This window comes from Artibeus jamaicensis, unplaced genomic scaffold, assembly GCF_021234435.1.
Source record: "Artibeus jamaicensis isolate MK-2021 breed Jamaican fruit bat unplaced genomic scaffold, CSHL_Jam_final contig_685, whole genome shotgun sequence".
NCBI lineage: Eukaryota > Metazoa > Chordata > Mammalia > Chiroptera > Phyllostomidae > Artibeus > Artibeus jamaicensis.
In genome coordinates this window covers 35,924,366-35,943,782 of record NW_026521924.1, presented here as the reverse complement: position 1 = coordinate 35,943,782, position 19,417 = coordinate 35,924,366, and the positions used below count along the sequence as shown (strand labels likewise).

The following is a 19,417-nucleotide window of genomic DNA, read 5'->3' as shown; positions in this document are numbered from 1 at the left end:
GACACCCACCGTGTGACTCCACTGAAATGAGGTGCTCAGAGCCACCGAAGTCAGAGCGCAGCTTGGGGGGTGCCTGTGTCCCAGGGGCACTGGGTGTTTACTGGGGACACAGTGTCCGTTTGGGAGGATGGAAAGTGCTAGAAACTAGAGTGGGGCACCCCTGCTGCTGAGCTGCCCCCTTCCTCGTGGTCATGAGGGGGGTCCGCCCGTCCTGTGTCCGGGACAGTGTCCGGGGCTGGGCTCCCAGCTCGGGCTGCAGGCCCCCGAAGGCTGCCCCTGAGGCTGCTCACACAGCCCCGGCCGGGCAAACCGCAGGCCTCTCTGGGGACCAGACGGCCCCTGCGCCTCTGCACACGGGCCCGGGCTGCGGAGGCCCGACTCACTCTGCAACTAAGAATCTTTCTTTCTGGGTCTTTCTCATCGGTGTGGGGAGACCGCAGGGAAGCCTGTGCTTCAGTAGAAATGAGGTGCTGTGCCTCCCCCCGGGGGGCTGTGTGACCTGTGGGGCGGGGCTGGGGCCTGGCAGGGAGCTGATAGCAGGGCCCCCCCACCCCTGCCCCTCCACGTCATCCGCTGCGGGCGAGCCCGTGCCAGCTGGGCGTGCCCGGTGCCGGGAGCCCAGCGCCACCATGTGCCCATTCAGGGTCCCATCTGTAACTGTGTCGGTTCCGGAGTTTTCCTTGGACCCGTCAGTGACACCTGGCTGGGCTCCTGGGGAATGAATCTGATACATCTTTATAACAAGTATCTGTTCTTTAAAACACGTGTTAGAAACGTAACCATCTTCTTTTAAATAGTTTAATGGTCATCATTTAAATAAGGCGCTGGTGTGGTTTTCCACATTCTTTTCTCCCCAGTTCACCCAGCCACGCCCCTCATCAATTCGGGAGAGACGGCCGCTCTGAGCGAACGGAAGGTGGGTCGCCTGGTCCTGGTCAACGCCGTGGGACGCAGAGCACATTGCCTGTGTCCAGGGATCCACAGGAGGGGGTGCTGGGGGTGGGGTCCCCAAGGATGGCCACAAGGCCGGAGCCCACTGCCCAGAGCTGGGGTCCTCACCCGGGGGCAGCTGTCCAGAGGACACTGGTGGTATCGGGAGACAGTGTTGGGGGCAGGGTGGCCCTGAGCACCCCACAGCGCCCAGCACGGCCCAGCACAGAGAACTGCCTGGGCCCCAAGTGCCCGGAAATAGAGGGACTCGGGTCGGGGGAGAGGCCGCCCGGACCCTGCGGATTGGGCACAGGGTGGGCGGGCCGACTGCCAGGACACTCCTGACGCTGCAGGGAGGCGTGTCCGGGTGCGTCGACCCCACTCGCCCCGGACGGTCCTGCAACACCAAGAGGCCCGCAACCCTGAGGACACTGGGCAGAGGGGAAACCTAGGCCCGGCCAGGGCCAGGTGCCGGTGCCGGCCCTCCGTCCCCCAGCTCAGCTGGGGCTCGGCTCCGCTGTCACACGACGGGGGGCAAGAGGAAGAGGCTCTGACACCGAACCCTTCACCCCAAGGCTGGTGGTGCGGGGTGTGTGGGGTCCGGCTGGGGCGCGGCTAGAGGTCCTGGTGGGTGGGGCCCAGGTCCACCCTCTGGGCCTTTCCAAACACCAGGAAGCTGCACAGCCCCAGGCTGCTGATGGCGGCCACCAGGTGGAACAGGGACGTCCAGGAGCCGGTGGTCTCGATCAGGTAGCCACCCAGGCCCACGCCCACAACACCTGCATCCGAGAAAGGGGACAGGCGGACTGAGGGACGGGCTGTCGCCAGGGCAGTCTGCGGGGAGGGGCTGGCCTGGGGTGCCTGGACCAGAGGCCAGCCTCAGTCTCGGAGGGGCAGAGACCCCACCGAGCAGCCGCCACCACGTCCCTCTGTGCCCTCCACAGGGGACAGGGGCAGCGGGAGGGGCCTGGCTGGGGAATGAGCCCGACCCCCATCCAGGCCCCCGGGCACTGGACCTGCGGGGACCCTGGGCCATGAGGACCGGACTCACACTCGCAGGCGGGCGGGGTAGGCGTTCTCTGCTCGGACCAGCTGTGAGGCCTGCGTGCCCCTCCCCACTGATGCTGCCACACTGGGTGGACCCGGGGGGGCCGCCACGCCCACCCCGCAGAGCCAGAGGGCAGCGGACCCCAGCCTGCCTCTCACCTGCCAAGGCCCCAGCTGTGTTGGCCACACCTGTGAACAGGGTAGAGACGAGGAGGGGCGGTCAGAGCCGTCCCCTGGTGACCCTCCCACAGCAGCCCACTAGCAAGCAGCCCCTGTGGGCTTGGGGGCGGGACGAGGCCTGGCGAGCGGCCCAGGCGGGTGGGGGAGCAGGCAGCTGCTCCGTGTGCAGCCCTGGGCCTGGGTGCTCACCAAAGAGAACGCCAGCACAGGACGGGGCCAGGTCCTGGATGTTGACAGAAATGCCACTGTGGGGAAGAGGAAGGGACAAGGGCAAGTGACCCTCCCGCCTCAAAACCTACGCCAGTCCTCTGAGCACCCGGAGCCCGGATGGAGACCATCGAGGGGCCGCCTCGGACTAAGGCCCGCCTGGGTGCTCGGCCACACTGGGGCCACCTGAGCCCCCCACCCCAGCTGTCCCATCTCAGTGGTGGCGCAGCGCAGGGACCCTCTCCCAGGAGGACACATGAGAAGGCAAGCTCAAGTGCACACTCCTTTTCCGTCCACAAATGTTTTTTAAAAAGCCTTCAATGGCCAATTCTGGAAATGACTCCCTGTGAGGTTTTTCTGACACAACGGGACTGACGCTGGGCACTGGGCGGGGGGCTGGGAACCCAAAGACAGATGCAGACCTCGCCAGCGCACCTCGGTCCAGACAGAAGCCGCGGCCCCGAGCTCAGCGCCTCCTCCCCGGCCCCTCCCGCTGCGTGGTGTTCGCTTCTCCCGTGGCCCATGATCACGCCTGCTGATACTCCGACGCCCTCTGCCTCCCTGGCTCACGGGTGGGGACCAGCCACACGCCCACCCTCCACGGGCCTGGGAGCCAGGAGACTGCGCCAGAGCACCCGGGACTCGCGGCGGTGCCGGAGGCGCCCAAGGGCAGATGGGGCGGCTCTGGTGGGCGGGGCAGCTCCGGTGGGCGGGGCTTACCTGTGGTTGAAGGTCTGGAGGCCGATGGAGGCCGAGGCAAAGAACACGGACTTACAAAAGCTGGAGGTGTGGCCCAAGCACAGGGCGAAGACGCTGGACAGGCCCAGGCCCATCACCTGCGGGGCAGACGGTGGCGTCAGGTGAGGGCTGTGCCTGCCCACAGGTCTTCCCCCCGCCCTCCCGCAGCCAGGGCCTTGGGGGGGGGAGTGGGCATGAGAAGCCGCCCCTGCTGGTCGGACCTCCAGACCCTGTCAGGTGGGATGGAGCCCAGAGATGGGTGCCCCCCACCCAGCGCCCCAACTGCCCTGGTGCGCTGGCCGCCTTCTGGATCAGGGGACTTGGGGACACGACCCTCGGGTCCCAGGAGCACACAGGATGTCCTGAGAGAGCCATCCGGTGACCCCTACCTGCATGAACTTCCTCACGACGATGGTTCTGTAACCTGGACAAGAGGGAGACCGGCACACGTCCCCACCGCCCGACGGCGCCGACCCCCCTCCCCGCAATGGACAGCACCCACGGTGGGGACCCCAGTGGGGCTGCCTGGGGGCGGGGGCGGGGCTGCAGTGTCCTGTGTCCTGGGAGGAGCAGGAGCACCTGCCCTGAGGTCCCTCTGCGCCCGAAGGGCCCAAGGCCGTGGTCAGGCAGAGGGTGAGAGGAAGGCCATTCGACGGCCACGAACGTGCGCTGGGGGCTCTCACTTGGCTGTGACCTCCAACCCCCCCACAGGTGCCCTTCTCACACTTGGAGAGGGTTGGGGGCTGCATCCCGGCCTCGGGAGGTAACTCCCCCAAACACGGGGGACTCAGAACCTCTCACTGCACCCCAAGGCCACCCTTAGTGGGGAAACTGAAGCTGGGGGGTCCCTTGTCGAGTGGGCTCCCATGGGCCCCCCTGCGCTGGCGCCGAAGGGCTGGGCATCGCACTCTCCCAGCTTGGTCTTTGGGGGCGTGGCCTCTCCCCATCACTGTACCTGCCCCTGGAAGGACGCCTCCCGCCTCCCAAGGTGAGGCGAGGCCCCGTCGTGGCCCCTGGCGTGTCCGGTCCCCAGGGCTCACCCTGACTGATGAGGTGGTCAGAGAGAAGCCCGCTGAACAGACTGGCTGGGACTGCCACCAGCCAGGGCACCACGTTGAAGACCCAGCCCTGCAGGAAGTGAGGAGGGTCTCAGAGGCACCCACCCTGCTCCTGGGGTGAGCCTCCCTAACCCTCACGCATCCCCCCAGGGCCGGCCTCTGGCGGCAGACGCCCGGCCTTCCCGACAGGCGGAGGCCAAGCCAGGCCCGGACGCGGCCCGTGTGTGACGAGGCGTCCCAGCGCCACTCGCCTGCAGGTGTCAGGCGGCCGTGGGGCCAGGCGGCAGGGGCCCACCCCCCACCCAGTGTGGTGCCGGCCACGTGGCACGGCCTTGACCTGCAGGGCCCATGCGGCCCGCACCTGGGAGCTGGGGAAGGTCTCCCTGAAGAAGGTGGGCAGCCAGGACAGCAGGATGAAGAAGGAGCAGGCGGAGGACAGCTGGGAGAAGATGGCCGCCCTGCGGGGACAGGCGCCGCTCAGGGCCACCGTCCCCAGCACCCGAGTGACCGAGGCTCTGTGACCGATCAGGGCTGGGAACATGCACGGTCCCCACCCCCACTCCTGCCCCCCAAGGTGACCCCACGTGGCCGGCTGACCAGACGGAAGGCTTCCGGAAGAGCTGTCTCCAGGGGACCCTGGTGTGCCGGGACATCGGCAGGCCTTGCACCAAAACGTCCAAGGCCAGGACAAGGTCTGGGGGGGGGGCAAGGTGGGCCCATGGGAAAGCTGCTCCGAATCAGGGGACAGGCTGGCTCCCCCGGCCCGGCAGCCCACCCCCACCCTCCCCTGCTGTGTCCAGCATCTTCAAGGGTCCAGGTTCATGTCGGGTTCGAACAGACACCCTTGGCTTCCGCCCGCCCAGCCCCCCGAGTGCCCCAGCCCCTTCCACCACCGGACTCACAGCTCCCCCACCTCTGCCCTGTCCCCGGCCGACCTCTTGGCACTAAACGTGGCGGAAACCACAGCCCGGAGCCCAGCACGGGCTTGTCCATTAGTCTGGGGCCGAGCTGCGGCCCCAGGCGCCTGAGCTGTGGCTGTGACTTTCAGGGTCGGTGGCGGCCGCAGGGGCCCAGGCTCTGGGCCCTCGGCCCTCCGGGGCGGCGCGTTTGCCGGCTGCGCCTGCCCGACCGCGGTTACCTTGTTCGCTCAGCAGGTACCTGTACACGTAACACACCCACAGCAGGGTGAGGCCGCCGGAGAGGTAGAAGACGCTCGGCCAGCCGTACCAGTCCAGGAGCAGGGAGCCCACCGCCCCCGTCACCAGCGTCCTGGGGCGACAGAGGACCATGGCCATGACCCTGGGCTGCATCCAGGCAGGGAGGCACCGGACGACCCCACACGAGTGCCCAGAAGGCACAGGCCGCCTCCGCCATATCCACCAGAGCAGACTGACCGAGGTCGATGGTGTGACGGCCGCTGCCCCAGCCAGTGCCACCTGCTGCCAGCACCTTTGCACAGCAGCGGGAGCGGCAGCCCCGCCGCCCCAGAGCACAGAACCAGCCAGACCCACTTCGCTCCGAGCCGCAGATGCCCCCACGTGGCCGCCCCCCACCCACGGGGCTCTGCCTTCCCACGCCCCCGAGGCTGGCACTCACCCGACCTGGGAGCCAGCCCCCACGGCGCTGTAGGTGAAGGCGCGCTCGCTCTCCGGAACCTTCTGTGACAGCAGGCTGGTCAGCGCGGGGAAGTACACCCCTGGGGTGAGCAGAGGACTCAGGGGTCTGCACGGCGCTGGCCCCTGCCCTCCCGTTCCAGGGTGAGAGCCAGGCCGGAAAGCGCCCCATCGGTGATCATTCTGCTTGTGGTGTCCTTCCCACTCCCATCACCCAAGGGACCAGCAGTGACACTCGGCCAAGGAGTCTCTCAGCTTGGGTCCCAGCTGCCACTGTCGCCTGGCTTCCAGGCCACAGCAGCTCCGAAGTCCTGGCACACGCGCGTGACACGCCCACGCGCACAGGGACCCACGCTGCACACAGTGTCACACACGCCCACAGCGCACACACGGCCAGTGAGCACTGAGGGGTCTGCGGGGCCACTGAGCTGGGCCCTGGCTGAGACTCTGCCCTGTGGCTCCGCGACGTGTCCCCACAGGGAGGAGGGGAGAGGGCACAGAACTTCCCTGTGTGCTTTTCTGCAACTTCCTGCGAATCTATAATTATTTCAACGTCTAGTTTTAAGAAACTGCCTTGGGGACTTCCGATCATGCCTGTAATGCTGTGTTTTTCTCCAGGAGCACCCGGGGGAGTAAGGGGCGGGGGCCGGGCAGCCCTTGGTCCCTGCCTTCCCCTCAGGGCCCTGGACATTGCCCACTGCCCCGGTCTGTCCAACGGGCCACAGAGCAGCCACACAGAGAAGCCCTGTCCCTCCTGGGAGGACGGGGAGAAGCAGCCTGGGCCCCGGGACCTGGTCTGCAGGACCAAACCACCAGCCACAGCCACACGGAGACCTCGCGGGAGGCTCACAGGAGCACAGAGGCTGGTCCACTGGGACCACCCACAGACCTGACCAGTGGGGCTGGTCAGAAAATAGGCACAGGCCAATTCTGGGAGACCTGGGGGCCCCAGGATCTGAGGGGCCACCAGTGGTCCCTTCCGCAGCAGGTGGGGTGACGTGGTGAGGAAGGGTGGAGGCGGATCACATCCAGGAGATGGACGCTGTCAGGTGCCAGGCTGCAGCAGGCACGAGCTCAGAGCCCATCCAGTCCCTGGGGGCTTGCAAGCCACCTGCCACTGGCTCCCCTGGGCCGCAGGGGTCTTTGGGGGTCCTCTCCAGAAGTCTGGCGCCCCTGCTGTGCCCATCAGCCTGCTGGTGCTGACTGACAGTTACCACACAGCAGCCAGGTGGCCACCCGGGTACCCGGAGTAGCCTTGTTGGCATGGAGGGCACCCAACACTAGAACGTGCCAGACTGAGGAATGTTCTAGAAACGAAGTTGCTGAGGTGCCAAGGCATCGTCAGGCCAAATGCCCACCCGCCACACACAGGCACACGTGGGCACACTCGGAGCACCGGCCTGCATGAACATGCACCCGAACCGAGCACACACACATGTGCTCACACTCCTGTGACTGAGGGCCGAGGGCTGGCAGCGTGAGGGAAGCCCCCGGGACGTGCCTACCTTGCAGCAAGCCGGTGAGGATGCGCGAGAAGGTCATGAAGACCAGGTGGGCGCTGCCCAGGTGGGCGAGCAGCGGGGTGGCGGCAGTGATGAGGCCCCAGGCAGAGGCCGACAGCAGGATGACCTTCTCACCCCCGATCCTGCGGGGCAAGAGGGCGGTGATGGGGACGCTGGGCAGCTGGGCGGAGCTGCTGGACCGGCGATCCTGCCACGGGGACACCCACCCGGGTGGGGGGCCTGGGCCGTCCCTCCGCAGCAGCCCCGGGTGGAGGCCGAGCATGAGAGCACAGGGCGCCCTCCGTCCGTCTGCCCCCACTCCCCCAGGGCGCTCACCAAGGTGCCGAGCTCCCCCACCCTCCCTGGACCCAGGGTCTCCCAGATCCCGCTTTCTCTGGGGGGACCGTCCCCACAGGAATTTCCCAGCAGGCCCCCCAGAGCACCCCAGCTCAGTGGGGGGAGCAGGCGGCGGTTACCGGTCCCCCAGGTGGCCACCAGCGACCTGGGTCAGGCAGTAGCCCCAGAAGAAGCTGCTGAGCACAATCCCGGCTTCTTTCTTGTTCCAGCCGAAGTCCTGGCTCATGGAGACAGTGCAGATGGGCATGCTGACGCGGGCGCAGTAGAGAAGGCACGTGCCCAGCAGCAGCGTCCCCGTCCATGCCTGGCACTCGGGCCTGTGGGGCAGGGGGTGCGGGTCAGGCCACCTCCCAAGCGTCTAGGTGCCCTGCTGATCCCCAGGAGAACGAAGACAGGCTCTAGGAACGACGCCCCGAACAACAGGGGTTTGGAGCAGCCCATGCAGAGTTGGCCATGGCTGGGGTGCTCCCGCCCGGGGCCAGCAGCCCCAGAAGGTGCCCAGGTGGGAGCTGACAGCTGGTAACTCACAGAAGGGGCAGCGGGCTGGACAAGAGGACCCGGCCGAGGCAGAGAGGGAGGAGCCCCTGCAGCAGGACCTTGGGCGGGCGGTGCTGGGCAGACATGGGGCTGTGGGGCCCCAGGAGGAGCCCAGGCAGTAGGGAGGCAGCCCCTGCTGCTGGAAATGTCACCAGACAAATGTGCACAAAGTGAGCGTCCACAGAATCCTGGCCGCCACTCCTCCACTGCCTGTCACTAAGGTGGAGAGCGGCTGGAAAGTGCCGCTGCCCGGAGACCAGCCATGAGAGCCGGCACAGCAGGGAGGAGCTGCAGACCCCGAGCCGCTGTGGGCTTCAGTTTGCAGCTGTGCCGGCACCGGCCTCCTGCCCAGGACCAACGCAGGACACTGGTCTCAGGTGTGACAGGTGGGATGGGGGCCAGCGTGGAGCCCAAGGGACACTGAGCCACTGTCACAGAGGTGCAGCAACTCCACAACTTTCCCACCGTGCGCAGGTGGGAGTGGGGACCGGGGACGGAGGCCTCCCTGCTGACTTGCGTGGAGGGGGCGACAAGTCAGGGCTGTGACCAGGCCCGGAAGGAGCCCGCTGGGGGTTCAGGGTCCTGGCTGCCCCCAGACCCGCCCACCTGCCCTCCCTGGGGTGATGCCACAGGGGGAGCTCAGGCTGTGGGAGGGGCCTGGCCAGGCACTTGACGCCTTCGTGCCCCGGAAGGTCGCTGGGGAGGAGAGGGTCAAAGGTGAGAGGCCAGGGTGCTGGACAGAGTGCCCGTGGGGACATCAGTCACCCAGGAAAATGGCGGGACTCGGTGGGGAGAGGAAGGTGGGGCAGCGAGCCAGGGACCCTGGTCCTGCCCTGGGCCTCAGTTTCCCCCGGGTACAGTGAAGAGGTTGCACTGGACCTTGGATTTCAAGGTGGGTCCCATAGGTGGGGCCCCAGGGCACCCTCTGCCACTACCTGCTTCACAGGAAGGAAAGTCCTCCGACCCCTGTCCCCACAGTGCTGTGCAGCAGGAGCCCCACCTGGCCACACCTCTGCGGAGGCCAAGGCAGGGCTGTCCCTGGAAAGGGCCCCGGGGACCACTCAGCATCCGCTGGGAAGGGACCCCGGCTGCCTCGCCGCCCTGCTTCCTGGTCCTTAGAAGGCTTCTCTGAGGCCAGATGCTGGGACATGGGGCAGATGGGACAGGCCTCGGGGCCCCTGTCTGAGAGGCCGGGGTAGAGGGCGGGGCTCCCCCAGGTCTTCACAGAGCCAAGGCAGCAAGGTGGTCAGGGCGGGGGCCAGGCATCCACAAGGCCCAGAAGCTCTAGGCCCAGCCTGCCTGGCACCTGTCTGCCTCTCGGACGTGGAACCCAGGAGCTCCAGGGGCCACGGGCCCCCAGAAGGGTTCTGGCCGATCACGGCGATTGTGCCCAGGGCTTTGCCTCAAGATCGGACAAAGTTTGCCCAGAGGTCACGGGCCACCCTCCAGCGCCCGGTGTCCTGTCCCAGGATGTGGAACTGTCTGGGACTTTGCTCCCTTTGTGCAAACAGTCCCCCTGGACTTCCCAGTGACACACAGAGCCCCGCCACCCTGGCTGCCACCCAAGGGAGCTTGGAGAGGACTCCGTGACCATGTCTGGTCCCCAGACAAGTGTCCTGGGGGGACCCACACAGGCCCACAGTCTGCTTTTCATGGCCAGGCAGACCAGGGGAGCAGAGGGCACAGGAGCAAGGCTGCCAAGCACCCCCCAAATAGCCACCATCCAAAGGGACATCATCCCTTTAGGTGCTCAGGGCAGCGCAGGCTCCCCTGCACCCAGCACACCCGCCCCCCACAGGTGCACCTTCACCGTGACCCGGGGAGCCTGGCTCCCAGGGGCCATCTGCTTTCCTGGGGCCCCGGCCCTAAGCCAGCCAGGCCATGACAGGCAGGTGAGCAAAGGGCTGTCCTTCACAGCTGCTGGGCACACAGAAGGAGGATGTCTGGCTGGAGGCCTCCTGCCTGCCCGCCATCAAGATGCTCCCCATCTGCGAAGCTCCCAGAACCCTCGCTTCCTGCCACAGCCCCTGTGCGAGGAGTCCACCCCTGGGGAGCAGACACAGTCACATGGCCCCTTGGTTCGGAAAAGGGAACTGTGCTGCGGGCGCCCAGGGCCGGGCGGGCAGCGAGCTGAGAGGACATGTGGGTCCGGGGCTGCTGGCTGCCCGCGCCCGGCACGCCGCACCCGGCACTCGGCTGGAAAGCGAGCAGGAGGAGCACAGGCGGGCGGTCCAGGCAGCACACGCAGGGGCGATACGCAGTACCGATCATTGTCGTTATTATCATCACCCACTCAGGGGAGAGAGAGAGAGAGCAGCCTTCTCCCCACACCGAGCATGGTTGCACGCAGGACCCCAGGGCCCCTCCAGGACACCTGCCGGCCCTGCCTGTCACGGTCCTGGGGCTCGGTGCCACTTTCACTCGGAGCGGGGGAAGCCGTTACGGTGGCCAGGCTAACACACCGCCGCCTGAGAGGAAGTGTGCGGACTGTTCCTTGGCCCTGGGCCACCGCCCTCTGCCTGCTGGCTGCTACCCGGCCGAAGAGGGGGGTGAGGCCCCACCTTGATAACAAACAGGGTGGAGGGGGAGGAAGTGAGGGACGGGCTGGCCGAGGGCACCCACCCCTGGTTCAGGCACACCTCTAATAGTCCCTAATCTACCCCGGGGTGCAGCCGGGGCTGTGAGTGGGGCTTTGTGGTCCGTTCTACTGTGCCAGCCCGCTGCTCCCTGCTCCCTGGGCCCTGTTTCGACTCCAACATGGTGGGGGGACTGCCCCTTAGGGCCTTCCTGCCACCCCGTGCTGGGGGCAGGGTGGGGAAGGTGCCATCATCCGCAGGCGACAGGGAGGCCCTGACAGCATCTTCCCTGGGGACCAAGGCCAGAGGCAGACAGACCCTGGACCTCTAAGGCCCACAGAGCTGGAGCAAGGGCTGAGCCATGCAGGGGCTCCTCGGGCGTTCCCCTGGGGCTCCGATCTGGTCCCTGGCTACAGGCAGCAGTGAACACAGATGTGGAAAGCAGTGGGGCACTTGCCAGAGTCCTCCCTCCCCCCAGGGGACCTCGCTCACATCATGAAGCTTTTGGTGGCAGGGCTCAGCTGCCCCAGGAGAAGCAGGCCCCAGCGTGGGACGCCTGACAGCCCCTTGGGGTGACTCTGAGGTGCCCTCTGTGTTCTCAGGGAGGGTCCCGCTGTGCCGCCCTACCTGGCAGGGCCAGTTCCCGGACTCCAGGCTATGCCGGCGGGCGGTCCCTCCTCCCCAGCCAGATGAGGCTCAGACCCCAGGCAGGCCTCCCAGAATGCCTCCCTGCCTGCATGCCCCCCAGGCCCCAGCGGCCTGGACAGGGCTCAGGGGACACTCGGCCCTGGGGCTGCATGGGAGGTTGGAGGTACTTGTGGACGCCCCCCCCCCCCCCCCCCGTGGTGCCTGACCTCAGGACCAGCAAAGAAGCCCCTCTGGAGGACTTGCGCGGGGGGATGCGCCGCCTCCTCCCCTGACCCCTCCCCTGACCCCCTGCGCGGCTGCACCTGGACCACTGAGCGTCCTCCGCCGCGTCCCCACGGGCCTGGTCTGGGGGCAGCCGCGTCGGCTGCATCGGACGCAGCGAGTCCAGAGCCGGCTCCCGCCAGCCAGCCCACGCGGGCAGCGCCGCCCAAGTCCACGTGTCAGTCCCAGCGGCGCTTCCGTCTGGCGCTCCCAGGACGTGTCACCCCCGGACGGTCAGCCACCGCGGCGGCGGCGGCCGGGGGCGGGGGCGAAGGAGCAGGCGGGGCGCCCGCCCCTCTTGGTCCCCGCCCTGGGCTGGGGTCGGGCACGCCTCCGAGGCCAGCGCTCCGCCCGGGCCTCCTCACAGCTCCCGGAGCGCAGCCGGCTGCCATCCGCTCCCACGGCAACCCGCCCCCCCGCCCCCACGACGGTAGCTCGGGGCTCCCCGGCATCGTGCGAGGCAGATGGTGCTTTGGAGGTGCCCGGCGGGTGGCCTTCCGGGTCCCAGACGTGGGCCTCGGACGTGCTGTCGAGCCGGGGAGCCTGCTGCCCCGTCCGTAAGTGGCGGTCCCCCCCTCACAGGCTGTGTGCTCATCCGGGGAAAGCATGGCAGTCTCACCCGGAACAGGGACAGAGTAACTGTTCATTTTCGAATAGACCTGGGGCGGGGGGGGGGGGGGCCCTCCAGCCTGTGACCTCGAACCAGGTGCCAGTGCTGGGCCCCTGGAGCGCACCCAGCTGGCACTAGCTGACGCGGCCGAGTGCTTCCCAAAGGTGATCTGGGCCTGGAGAGAGAGCCAGGCCTGGGCTGGGGCCCCGGGTCCTCACGCCCACGTGGCAGACACGGCTGCTGGGGAGGGTGGGGACCCCGGGAGGAGTGGCAGGGGCAACTCTCGGAGATGCCCAGGCCCAGGGCTGCAGGGGCCAGTGGAGTGAGGAACCTGTGAAGGCAGCGGGGGCAGGGCTGGCCCCACAGGCCCGGGAGGCCAGGGGGAGGCCCACAGGGCTCGGGGGGCGGGAGCCACTGGAGGGCCGTGGTCATGGATCACCTGCTGAGGCCACCAGGGTGGAGGCAGAGAGGATAGACAAGGCCACTACTGTCCCAGGTGAGGATGGGTGCTCTGGCCAGGGTGGAGCAGTGTGGGCTGAGAGGGGCCGCGTGCCAGGCCTCGGCGGGGGGGGGGACAGAGGGAGGGCTCGGGCGGAGCACCTGACGCCTCTGGAGACCCAGAGCTTGGCAGGGCCTCCTGTCCTGAGGTGGGAGGTTCCCGCAGCAGCCAAAGCGAACACCCCGGAGGGAGCCCAGAAACAGCGGTGCTGGCAGTGGCCAGGGCGGGCGCCCACTCCCCCCCCCCGCCTCTCCCCAATCCCGGGAGCTGCCCACCAGGGCAGGACCCCTCCCTGGTGTGCAAGAGGGGGCGGTGTGGGTGACTGGGCCGCCAGCCCGGCAGGGCTCCGGCTCCGCAGCCTCCTTGTTGGGGCCCTTCTGGCTCCCTCCCACCTTCCCCAGGTGACAGCCCTTGGGGGCTCCAGGGCCACACCCAGCAGAGCTTTCTCTGAAGGGCAGACCCTGCCTCCCCCACGTCACCTCCACTTCTTTGCACCCTGCAAGGGCAGTTCCTCTTCTGCAGGTAACAAATGATACCCGTGCATTGCTGACAGGTAAGAGTAAGCAGCGAGGAAGCGGCTCTGGACTCGATTTCGGGAGCTGAGGCGAGGGTGGGGCACCTTTGGAGGGGAACAAGCACAGAACGGGGCACATGGCCCCCGGGGACCCGACGAAATTTGTGGTAGAACGAGGGTCAGTGCAGCGCGGGCCCCACACTCAGGACTGAGGAGAGATGGCGGCAGCTGCTCTCAGGGCCGCTGAGCCCGAGGGCCATTTGGGTTCAAGGCCAGTCATCTCGGTCTCACACCGGGAGCGAGCTGGGTGCCCGGAGCAGAGATGCGCCATTTCAGGAGCCGGTGGCCTCAGAGACCTGTGCCGACCCGTGCAGTCCTTGCCCCCTCCAGGGCCGTTCTGCCCACAAGCGGGAGTCCTGGCCAGTGTGGGGCGCGCTTCACTTTCAGGAGCCAGTGGGGAGAATGGCTGGAGTGCGTGGGGCAGGAGACCTCCAACGTGCGAGCGAGCACAGCCTGCTGACGAGGCTACTGAGCAAGGCACCCGGCCAGGCCAGGTGGGAACTGTGCCGGCCTGAGGGGCCCGTGCTCTCTACCTCGTCACCAGGCTCACCCAGGGGCACCCCAGCCGTGGCAGCCCCACACAGGGTGGCTGGCAGTGTGTCTCGGTGCCTCGCGGACCGCCGGCGCACGCAGCCGGTCAGCGGGGCTTCGGGGGGACCCGCCTCAGAAACTGCAGCCCTCAGAGAGGCCCCGGTTGGTCCCCACCGCGCCGAGGCCCGGCAGCACCACCCCTGGGCCGGGCCCGTGGCCGTCCGGCTGCAGGGCCCACAGGGAGAGCTCTGCTCACACACGAGCTTTGTTCAAGACAACTAAACTTTGTCCAGAGGCCGTTTCAGTCATTCCCGAAATCAAAGCAAAACCTTTATTTTCAACAGAACTGCCCGGAAGAGATGGTCTGTGGGTCCACCAGGAGTCTCTGACCACATACAGCACCAAAATATATATCTGGGAAATTAAAAACACACCGTCCACCCCTCACACTCGTGCCCCCAAAGCCACACGGCGCGGCCCGAAGGAAAGCGGACCGGGCGGTGCCCTCGCACACAGTGTCTCCGAGTCGGGACTCCCGGGGCTGCAGTCTTGCTGTGGGGGCCGAGAACACGCGGACAGGAGGGCTGCTTGCTCGCGGAGACTCGGGAGGACGAAGACAGCGGCCGGGCTTCTCTGGGCTCTGGGGGTCACGGGCGTCCCCGCGGCGCAGCAGCCTGGTGCCGCCGCCCCCAGCACACTGCGTGGTCGGCACGGCCTCCGAGGACCAGTCTCTCGCCGCGGGCCATCTGGCATTTCCAGGGGCCGTTCTTCCCATCAGAGGAGCCAGGTGAACAGAAAGTGAGGGGGTCTCAGCTGCAGGAAAGCCCTCCGGTCACAGTCCCAGCCAGTCCTGGGTGGCACCGCATGGGGCCCCGGGCGCACAAGCCTACTTGGGCTCCTCGATGACACCTTTGCTGAGGTCTGTCATTTTGGGATACTTCACTTTCTTCTGGTCCAGCTCATTCTGAGCCCAGAGGAGGAGCTTCAGCAACTTCGCCAGCTTGGGCGTCGACTCTCGGTTCTCGTAATCCAGGACGGCCTGGTTGACCTCGCTCCACACCTGGGGGACGCGGGCGGCCAGTGAGATGCCAAGCGCAGGGAACTGCGCCCCTGGAGCAGCCTGCCATTCCCGAGACCCGCGCAAAGCCCCGAGCCGGGTGAGCCCCCTCTCCGGCGCAGAAGGGGCTCACGGCCTGTGGCAAATGTTCTGCCTGGCCCGGGAGGCAGGACAGAGCAGAGCAGGGTGACAAATCCATCCTCCAAAGCCACGGAGGACCAGCCCTGGCCTGAAGAACAGGGGTGGGGCCGGGGGTGAGGGAGGGGCAGGGAGCTTCAGGGCAGAGCTGGCAGTGTCGGTAGAACACTGAGGGTCCCCGTTTCCAGGGGTGTCCCCGAAAGCAGGAAGAGCGGCAGGGGCTCCAACACAGCTGAACCCTGAACGGCGTGGGCTCGGCCACACGGGCCCACCACACTCGCATTTTCTCAGTGCGCGCAGTCAGCCCTCTGCACCCTGGGTCCCCACCCAGCACACCCGTCACACTCGACCTCGAGAGCCCCCGTGTGAGGTCACACCCTCACCTTCTGCCGCTGCATCATGTTCAGAAGGTCCCCGAAGGGCGAGTCCTCGGGGCTGTCGAAGGCCAGGAGTGCCAGCGTGCGCTCCATCTCCGTCAGGCACTCCCTGCTCTCCTCCCCCTGCTCCGCCAGCTGCGTCTGCGCAAACTCCAGCGCCGCCTCCGTCTCCCGCTGGCGGATGAGCTCGATCAGGTGCTGTTGCTGGGCAGGGGGAAGGGCGCGGGCTCAGACACCTGTGCGGGCTGCTCTCCACGCCGAGAGACACCCTCCAGGATGCTTTCTGGGCTGCCCGCGTCACTGCGGTTCCGATTCAGACCCACTGGAGCCCCTCCCCCCGTGACAGAAACCACACCGGGTCAACAGGCCTGCACTTCCCAACCCGCACGCCACCTACCCAGGGCCCGCGCTTCCCCCCACCGCTCACCTGCAGGTGGAAGTACAGGTAGCGGTTGGTGTCCAGCAGCTCGGGGTGCAGGCTGTTGATCAGGGCGATGGCCTCCTGAATCTGCCCCTTCAGGATCATCTCGCGGATTTTGATGCGCTCGTCCAGGGTGTCCAGGTCCACACTGGGCTCGATCCCGGACTCCATCCGGAACTTCTCCGCGGCCTCCTTAAAGCCCTCTGGGGGGAAGAGCCAGGCTCAGGCCGCCACTCTGGATGGCAGCCCGGGGTCAGCACACAGCCCCTGCGCCACCCTAGGTCCGTCTGCCTCGAGCAGACAGCGCTGTGTGCGCCGCACTTCCTCGGGGGCTGGGTGTCAGCGCCTCTGCCCTTGAAATACAGGAAACGAAGCCCCACATGCCAGCTCCCTGAAGGCGGCTGCGACCCAGGGCAGCTGTGGGGCCTTGAGGACCCAGCCAAGCTCTCCCCTCCAGGAGCCCACAGCCCGCCCCGTCAAAGCACCATGTGTCCCTCTTCACCCCCCACCCACAGCCACTGCCTCACTGTCAAAAAAAAATCTCCACAGAGACTAGCAAAGAGGGGGAGCGGGGAGGAGACATGTCCCTTCGGGAGACCTCTGGGTGCCCCGCTGCACGCACGACCCCTCTCCTTCCCACTGTCACAGGGAGGGCACGGTGCCACTGTGGTGTCAGCACCTGGCCCCTTGTGTCTCCCTCCCGTGGGGGGGTGGCTGTGGGCTTTAGATGCACACCGGCACCCTCTCGGCAATCATGGTTGGTTGTAGACGCCTCAGGAGCCCAGGTCCCAGTGCCTGGGAACAACGGCCTGCTCCCAGGAGGAGAGATCTTTAACGTGCCCAGGGTGCCAGAACCGACCTCACCTCGCACGGAGCTCAGCAGGGAGCCTGCAGCGCCCGGCTGCAGGTGCTACCTGTGCCCGGGTAGTCACCTGTGACCAGGTAGTTTGTGATGAGGTATTACTGTGCCCGGGCAGTTACCTGTGACCAGGTAGTTCATGATGAGGCGGTTCATGTCTGCACGCTGCACGTGCAAGTTGTTGAGCTTCTCCATCCACTCGTCTTTTGTGACCTCGTCGGGCTTTTCCGTGTAGCTCATTCTGACTCACTCCTACAGGACCAAAGCGAGTTGGAAAGCGGTGGAGGACTCTCCGACAACTGAGACCCTCTCAGGGACACAGCCAGTGAGGCAGCAGGGCGCACGGGGAGCAGGACGGCACAGGGACCTAGAGAAGAGCCTGCTGCCTGGGAGCGGGCGGGTGGCCCCGAGGCAAGATGGAGGTGAGAAGGAGCCGGGGGACACAGATGTCCCCTGGGCACCACAGGCAGTGCCGGAGGGGTGAGCTGAGAGGTGCACACTGTGACTAGCAGGCTCACAAGAAGCCATCGGCCCCCAGACCGGCAGAAATGGAGAAGTGACAGTCCCATGATACAGGCCCGGAGCTGCAGCCCCCCAAGGGCACCCCCACCGGGCCTGCAGCCGCAGAGCCATGCCCGCCAGGTGGAGACCCTGAAACTCTCCCCACCACCAGGCAGACAAGCCTGTTCACAAAAACTCTGTTCAAGACAGCAGGAGCGGGGAAGCCACTGGCCAGATGTCCCTCCAACAGCTGCACGACCCCCGACCGGGGCGGGTGTGTTCCAGGATCCGGAACTTTCCAGATCACAGGAAGACGGCATAGCACAACCTACACTACAGTCCTCTGTGTCCTCACAGGGTCTGGGGTGGTGCCCCATAATCCAGTCTCATTTCTCTGGGGAAGCCTCTGTCAGGTCAGGCTTTGCCAGCAAACAGGTTAAAAACAGCCCTTGGTTTTCAGACCTATTTGGATGTTAGGCTGCTGAGAGGGGTTGTGAGTATGTGTTCACGGGGCAAACACACTAGAGCAGTTACGGCCCAGGAAGGTCACAGTCATGGGGACGGTTCTCAGAAACAGGCTGCAGGCACAGCAAGCTGCGGCGGAGGCCCCAGTGCAGCCAGCGGCTTAGTAAAGAACAAAACAAGGAAAACAAGGCAGACTATGTAAAATCTGGAAGTGAACACACATGAAATGGGATTCTCAAGAGATGCTACCAAGGAAGCAGGGGCAGACAGGTGCCAGCCCAGGAGCACCACCTGGGCTCCAGGGACAAGCCAGCCCACCACGGTCCACCTGGTTTTATCCCTTGTCACTGACCTGCTCGTCAAGAATGCTACTTTATACACAGCGAACCACTTGCTCAATGCTTCAACAAACTTTAAAGCTAAGAAACAGCAATGTGGGTGGTGAGAGCTGAGCAGGAGGACCAGTAAGAAGCCACTGGACAAGAGGGACCCAGGGTTGAAGTGTGGGCCTATCTGCTGGACCGAGTGTGGAGGGATCAGAGGACCAGGGGAGGGTTCAAGCTGAGCCCGTGAAGGACTGGGCCACAGACGAGGAGGCAGGGCTGAGACGCGAACAGGTTTGGGGAGCAGGGCCAGTTTGGGCTGCCTGTCAGGGCGCAGCTGAACTCTAGTAGGCACCTGGACTATAGATGGTGAGCTCAGTGCTGGGAACGTTAATTAGGGAAACCTAAGCATGGACAGCCAAGAATCCCACACAGATCACCCAGGGAAAGAGTGGGGAGGGGAGCAGAGTGAAGCAAGGCAAAGTCCTGGGCTCCTGGAAGATGCGGACAGGCTCTCAGGACGCAGCACAGGACAACCGGCACCTAACACAAAACCAAGTGGGGACGTTCCTCAAACACCCATCCCTCGGGGGCCACTGCCAACCGCGCAACTCAGATCAAAGGCTCGTTTCCACATGGGACAAGAAGGCAACTTCCCTGAGTTCCCGTTGGGCCACTACACCAGCTGCACCACTCCAGGGTCGCGTGAGCGACTTTCGAAAGCGACCACTTTGGAGAAGTCCGCGGTCCGACAGCGGACACAGAATTCAACTTCCCAGCTGCGAGGAGGAGCACTTGCTTCCCAAGCCACAGTTTCTGTCCACGCCAGGTCGCTTCTGCTAGAAGCAGTTGTTCTAAAAAGCGACCTCTTGGCTGAAATATCCGTGCGTGTATCGATACTCCGGTTCGCGACCACTTCCGAACGCAGAGCCGCCCCTGGCGATGATGCCCCGGTGGGGATCGCTGCACCCCGCAACCGCTTAGGCCAGGACTAACTCGCAGTTTGACTTGCAAAATCAGGGAGTGCCCCGGCCACCCGAGAACAAGTCCCGACCAGACATCTGCTCGGACCTACGACCCCCTGGGAACTGGCGCGAGTCTGGCCCCCTCCCGGCCCCACCTCGCTCCCGCTCGGCCCGATCGCCTGGGCCCGCCGCGGCCATCTTACCGTGCGGATCCCGCCTCCCGCGCTGCGCAGTCTCCGCGGCCGCTCGGGGGGCCGGGCCGGGAGGCGGCACGAAGGTGCCGGGTAGGGAGAAGCGGAGGCGAGAACCGCGGCAGAAGCGGGGGCGGGGGAACCGGAGGGCCGACGCACCGGCGGCCGCCCCCTCAGTCTCCTCCCGCGAGATTGAGAGGTCGCGAGCCGTCAGCCAATCGAGAGCCCCTACGAGGCGGCGAGACGCGGCGG

At 66.3% G+C, this 19,417-nt stretch overlaps 2 protein-coding genes across 8 annotated transcripts; both read right to left on the bottom strand.

Moving 5' to 3' along the window:
• Positions 1-784: 784 nt before the first annotated feature.
• On the bottom strand, positions 785-11,906 carry SLC17A9 (solute carrier family 17 member 9). 7 transcript variants are annotated; one of them, XM_053671332.1, is made up of 13 exons: positions 11,696-11,905; positions 7,752-7,949; positions 7,279-7,418; positions 5,762-5,856; positions 5,319-5,429; positions 4,758-4,854; positions 4,522-4,618; positions 4,058-4,230; positions 3,492-3,526; positions 3,085-3,200; positions 2,347-2,402; positions 2,137-2,166; positions 785-1,709 (listed from the first exon to the last, which is right to left on the bottom strand). In XM_053671332.1, exons 1-13 carry the CDS (start codon positions 11,761-11,763, stop codon positions 1,546-1,548), a joined length of 1,380 nt encoding a protein of 459 aa, XP_053527307.1. In that variant the 5' UTR covers positions 11,764-11,905; the 3' UTR covers positions 785-1,545. The 7 variants fall into 7 exon arrangements, 6 of the variants coding, with proteins under 6 accessions (XP_053527307.1, XP_037009447.2, XP_053527306.1 ...); XM_037153552.2 differs by having other exon boundaries at positions 4,143-4,230; positions 5,299-5,429; positions 5,757-5,856; positions 11,696-11,902; XM_053671331.1 differs by having other exon boundaries at positions 1,583-1,709; positions 1,982-2,166; positions 11,696-11,906.
• A 2,261-nt stretch (positions 11,907-14,167) lies between these two features.
• On the bottom strand, positions 14,168-19,394 carry GID8 (GID complex subunit 8 homolog). The gene is made up of 5 exons (XM_037153580.2): positions 19,178-19,394; positions 16,843-16,972; positions 15,868-16,064; positions 15,447-15,644; positions 14,168-14,928 (listed from the first exon to the last, which is right to left on the bottom strand). The coding sequence occupies exons 2-5, from the start codon at positions 16,958-16,960 to the stop codon at positions 14,755-14,757; spliced, it is 687 nt and encodes a 228-aa protein (XP_037009475.1). The 5' UTR covers positions 16,961-16,972; positions 19,178-19,394; the 3' UTR covers positions 14,168-14,754.
• Between the last annotated feature and the right edge of the window lie 23 nt (positions 19,395-19,417).